This window comes from Panicum virgatum, chromosome 7K, assembly GCF_016808335.1.
Source record: "Panicum virgatum strain AP13 chromosome 7K, P.virgatum_v5, whole genome shotgun sequence".
Taxonomy (NCBI): domain Eukaryota; kingdom Viridiplantae; phylum Streptophyta; class Magnoliopsida; order Poales; family Poaceae; genus Panicum; species Panicum virgatum.
The window spans coordinates 11,598,731-11,604,647 of record NC_053142.1 but is presented as its reverse complement, the minus strand read 5'-3'; the positions used below and the strand labels follow the sequence as shown (position 1 = coordinate 11,604,647).

The 5,917-nt window shown below is 41.6% G+C and overlaps 1 protein-coding gene across 1 annotated transcript; it reads left to right on the top strand.

The window, feature by feature from the left end:
- The first annotated feature begins 4,612 nt into the window (after window positions 1-4,612).
- LOC120639791 (IN2-2 protein-like) lies at window positions 4,613-5,369 on the top strand. The gene has a single exon (XM_039915685.1). The coding sequence runs from the start codon at window positions 4,899-4,901 to the stop codon at window positions 5,349-5,351; it is 453 nt and encodes a 150-aa protein (XP_039771619.1). The 5' UTR covers window positions 4,613-4,898; the 3' UTR covers window positions 5,352-5,369.
- The last annotated feature ends 548 nt before the right edge of the window (window positions 5,370-5,917 follow it).

Genomic DNA, 5,917 nt, shown 5'->3' with positions numbered 1-5,917 from the left:
ACACGATTCGAAACCCTGCAATCGCAGCACCACGTCTCCTCAGGTTATCGACCGTCTTTGCATGGTCGACCTCACCAAAAAGGCTAATCCCTACCTGCGAATAGAAGAACACAAGAAAGAACAAGGAAGATTGCAAGCAAATTTGCAGATGTATGATTAAACTCATGAGTTGGGGTCTCTGAAACCGATGAACGGTGAAATTGTTCTTGACAGATTAATCTAAGCAAAACCAAAATCCTAACTAGGGCGATGACTAGTGAATATAAAGGGTTAGGGTCATGCAAGTCTGATAGTCTGTCGGGTAACATCCCGATGAAACCACTGAAATTCGGATCGAAACAAAGCAACATAAAACCCCCACAAAGGCGAGTCCAGAATTTACAACATTCCACAATTTTACATCACAGAGTCTGAAACTTAATTATAACAAACTAAGTTCAAAATTCAGAAAAGTACTTCAGAGTTCAAGTACAGCGGAAAATAAATGATAGTTCTAAATGGCGATACATGATATCATGATGAAGCTCGTACATGACATCAATCGTTATTATAATCATTGGCTAGGGTCGAATTCCAGTGGTTTCATCGGGATGTTGCCCGACAGACTGTTAGATTACTCCATTTGAAGTGCGTGTTAGGCGAGTTGCCTTTACGGTGATGGTTAGCGCACTTGAGTGTGATTAATTTTGATGATTCTACCATAGCAAGTCCTCTGGATGCAATCCAAATGGGTTTCAACACGATACAAGCCCCGAAGACCAAAAGACAGCATTGCAGCATTGGGACAGATTCTGTATGTGAACTTGTTCAGATGATTTTTGTCGACTCCAGATGAACTTGGGCCTCAAACCAGAGCCATTGGAAAGGTCTTCTTGTTAGCTTTCTGTACATATCTTGAACATCCAAATCCGAGCCCGTATGCTAGCTGGGCATCCATTTTAGTGCTAACTGCTCCTAAACTCCAAAATGGACTCGAAGTCGAATCGGTTTAGGCCTCCACCTTGATCCGGTCGCCCTTGCTGATCTTCCACACCTCTAAGTCTCTCTCTAAGCATATCCTCCTCTCCATGGTTCCCAATCACAATATAATCATTAGGTAGCATCATATTCTCAATATCATACAAAGAAGTGCTTAGGAACGAGCTCACCTCTAAATTTAATTGTCGCGCAAGAGCTCCTGTGATTGGACCTTGAATGTCCAGCGGATGATCAATGTGTGTATCCGAAGGAGTGATGTCCTCATGACTTTCCACCGGAGTGGGCAATTACAGATATTCCAAGTTTCATGCAGAGGATGCATAGTTGGTCCAAGATGGCTTGTAAACTTGTGCTCAAAACCATATATGCTCTACATGATGCGGAGGTATCAGAGTTAAAGGGCCTCAAGTCTATAATACCATGTTTGATTTTAAAGACATTCAAAACATGTTCCGCCTCAAAGAACTGGGCGTTGAAATGTTCGACTCTGGTGTATGTAAGTGTCTCATCAATACTAATGTATTGTATATTATGGCCTAAAGTACTATATATGCATAAATATTTAATTGTCATACATTATATTCTACAAGAAGCAAACAACAGATGCCATTATTTTAAATAAAAAGGTTTGATACCTTGATCCAGTAGTGATTTGTGAGTCCTTGCATGCCGGGCCAAGATGGATGAATGACGACGATGACTTCCTAAAGCCGTTTAAAATGCGCAAGGAAAAACAAAAGCAATAAAATAAATTTGACCAAGGGAATATGAAGAGGACTGCGGCCTACATATCGCTTATGATGCGACGATAGCAAGACATGGATGTCATGATTGCGCAATACCACATCTAATAAGTCTAATTTCAATCATTTGATATAATAAACACTTGCTCTGATCCATGCCTAAAAATCGTATATAATACTTTTTGCAGGAATCACTGGATTGCTTTCCTACTACAACCAAAGCTTGGAAAAGTTCTTGTATTGTACTCCTTGGATTGACCAAAGAGCAAATACTAAGAATTCACAAACATCCTTGGATTGTGAGTGAATTTCTTATCTTCCATATGTACATCATACTAATTTCTCCAAAGAGGTATACATATACAAATTAACTACTCATTTATTTCTTTTTGAAACACGGCTTACCGGTACTATATTTTCAAAGGAGGAGCTCATCCCGCCATCAGAACAGAGGAAATGACTATGCACACACAGTTCCTATGCTACAAGCAACCTTTTGGTTTCGTGTACTATTAGTACTAAATGTGCGGGCATATGCGGGTGCAAGGGAGATATATTATTCATCCCGAACCTGTAAGAGGCTACTCTTTATTAGGGATTTTATTAGGGATAGATGCATATGTGTATATTATTTTTTATTATAACTAACGCTTGCTTAATTTTACTATGGATTCAATAATTGCAGATTCACCCAGAAATGCACAGGGGCGCCCTCGAAGAGAAATAGCATCTAAATGTAGTTGATGATTTGTGTCGTTTCATTCTACATGAAGTGGTCAACGTGAAGGGCAAATATTTTTACGATGCACAAGAATTAGCAATGGATCCTAAATACCTTGGCCTTCGTGAGTGGGATAATTCAAAGCACCATGTCGTCTCTAGTAGCGCTTGTAGGGAATAGGGGCAATATGTATTCAATGTGCATTTTAATGATGTACTCTAATTGTGTTTTATTTCCATATAATTTAATTTTGTACATGTAAGTATTTATATTTATCAAACATATTCCATATCTCGATCGTGAACTAGCTTGATAGATGAAAATTGGCGGGAATCCAAATTTTGAAAAATAGCAGGAAACATAATAGAAAATTTCAAATTCAAATCGGTGAAATTTTTGGCGGGCTAGAAAAATATTTTTAGGGATGGGTCACCCCCTCACCCGCCGCTTGTAAATACATTTTCAGGGTGGGTCACCCCCAATCCGCCCCTAAAAATCGATTTGTAGGGGTGGGGGTGACCTGCCCCTATAAATCGGTTTCTAGGGGCGGGTGAGGGGTGACCCGCCATTGGAAAGCCATTTGAAATGGGTTTCTATGGGCGGTCATGATACCCGCCTGTAATAAAAACATTTGTAGCTGCGAAAATTAGTGACGGGTATCGCGTCTGCCTCTAAAAATATGCTTTTACCCGCCCCTAAAAAATATTTTCGTAGTAGTGATCCAAAGTGTATTTCAGGAAAGAACAGAGATGGTACATTGTGAACACCCAGATAGATGTTCCAAACAAAGAAAAACAAAAAAAAATGGAACGCAAATGAATGGTTCCATTTGTCATACCTATATCTATATCCACTATAGCACAATGATTTCTTGTTCTGTCAATTGTAGTCTAATCAGAATCTGAGTGACCATATATTGCGTTAACGGTCCAAAACTATTTAGAATTAGTGCTTGATGAGTAAAATTGAGAAAGATTTGAGTCCTCGATCGACACGTATTATGTTATTGTAAAATACATATCTTAAGGGTTTGCGTACGTGTGTTCATAGGAGTAGGTATGCGTGCGTTGTGAGTGTCTGAATTGTATTATGTAATCTAAAAAAAATACATATCTTTACATATTTCTATAATTAGTTTACAGTTTTCAACTGTCGTAGTTTAAGCTAGGCAAGGTGGCTTTGTGCAGTTAGCAGTCGGTGAACCATCCAAGGTTCGGTCGTCTATTCGCTTGCGGATTGTTTAGCTGGCTTGAGCCTACCGCCCATGCCTAATCATTGGAATCTTTTGCGCTAAAAAAAAGCATGAACCATTGGATCATTAGCAAGACCCAGTTGCGCCAAATCAGTTTCCAACAGCACAGTTGTTTATGCGCCTGCTTTTGTGTCGTCCTTGCTCCCAATTGATGCACATTTAAATTATTTCTCGTTTGAACGGGTCCAGCTCTCTTGTTCGCACAGGAAATATATGATCTGAAAGTTTCTTGGTCCTAGACAATTATATATAAGATCGGAAGTCATGATGGGATTCAAGTATCTACCCATGTTGCATTAGGTCCCGGGTCCCGATCGAGGTAGGTGAAGCAGCTTTGAGATACAATATAAATCGAAAGCTTAGTAATGCAACCAAGTGCTTGGCTATTAGTCAAATTGGAGGAGCCAAACTATACAATAGTGGTCTCTTACTCCCTCCTTCCTCGTTTATAAGGCACGGTGGAACATGGCACGGTCTTCCAAACGATATTTTAACCATTTATTTGTCATATATTATATCACTTATGATTATAAATTTATAATCATTGTAAACTATATTTGATAACGAATCCAATCATATAAAATTTACATTATAAAAATTAAAAATTAATAGTTAAATTATTGGTCAAAGATATAAATGTTTGAATCTTGATATGCGTGTGTGCCTTATAAACGGGGAATGAGAGAGTATTTATCTATAGGAATTTTTTATTCTATATTCTATCTTCTCTTTTCTAGTCCTCTTCATATTCATTTAATGTATGACCCACTATCTGCATATGCTTCCGTGCCTAACTTGGTGCTTGCATGAGAGCCAAGTTCTTCTCTCGCTTCTCTCTTCTGTCCTCCATATTAGTATTTGCTTGTTATAAGCTAATTATTGTACTTGCTCTTATTATACTTGGCAGTTGGCGCCGCACCCAGGTGAAACCACCTTTACTCGCCGGCCGCGTCGTCGGTTCTCGGCTCCCTCCCGAGCAGAACTCGCGCGCGCTCCGGCCTCCGCAAGGCCTTGGCGCAACCCAACCCAACGAAGCAGTTGTAGGGCTCGTGCCAAATCATCTCACATAAGCAGCGAAAGTAACCTCGCCCATTATTGACCAGCAAGCACACATCCAGCTTATAAAAAGGCCACACAGAGGCCTTGGCTCTAACTCCGATATAACTAGCAGTAGCTCCGAGCATCTTGCACCACCTTGCAGCCCATGGCCACCGCCGCTCCCGTATCCGTTCCCCGCATCAAGCTGGGCTCCCAGGGGCTGGAGGTCTCGGCGCAGGGCCTCGGCTGCATGAGCATGTCCGCCTTCTACGGCCCGCCCAAGCCCGAGCCCGACATGATCAAGCTCATCCACCACGCCGTTGCCACTGGAGTCACCTTGCTCGACACCTCCGACATGTACGGCCCGCACACCAACGAGATCCTCCTCAGCAAGGCATTGCAGGGCGGGGTGCGGGAGAAGGTGGAGCTGGCCACTAAGTTCGGCATCGATTATTTCCCCGGCGGCTTAGCCGCCGGAAATGTCGACATCCGCGGGGACCCGGCGTACGTGCGCGCGGCGTGCGAGGGCAGCCTCAAGCGGCTCGGCGTAGACTGCATCGACCTCTACTACCAGCACCGCATCGACAAGAGGGTGCCCATCGAGGTCACGGTGAGTTGACCTTCTCCATTTGTTTCTCTATGTTTGCTAAACTGGGGATGGTGGATGTGAACGCAAAAACGAAATGGAGGCTGGAAGGAAATGCGAGGGGAAAGTTCTACAGAGGACCTAAGAGTGATTGCTCTGACCAGTTAAAGCAAGACTCCGTACCTAGAATGAGAATAATACACCGGATAATGAGCAACTCCAACAGACTGATCTTCCCCTTTTCACTTTTTTCTCAATATAGGGGATTGATATTAAAAAAACATACTCCAGCAGATTAATTTTCCATCTCCATTTCCTCTTTCTTTTTTCTCAATCCCTAATAATTTCTCTCCAATCCCCAATAGAAAGGGGAGACATCGCATCTCCCTTTTCATATAGAAAGGGGAGAAAATCAATCTGCTGGAGCACTTTTTCCATATATATTGAAATTGGGAAAGAGGATTTTCCTATATGGTGAGAAAGGGGAATATCAATCTGTTGGAGTTGCTGGACTATGTATGTATATGAGATGCTTATTTATCAGTGGCCCTGCGAAAATGAAATATGACATTTTTAAATCAACGCAGCCTATTGTTTTT

Excerpts from the sequence above, each read along its gene's own strand:
- LOC120639791 (XM_039915685.1), top strand. The coding sequence starts at position 4,899 with ATGGCCACCGCCGCTCCCGTATCCGTTCCCCGCATCAAGCTGGGCTCC.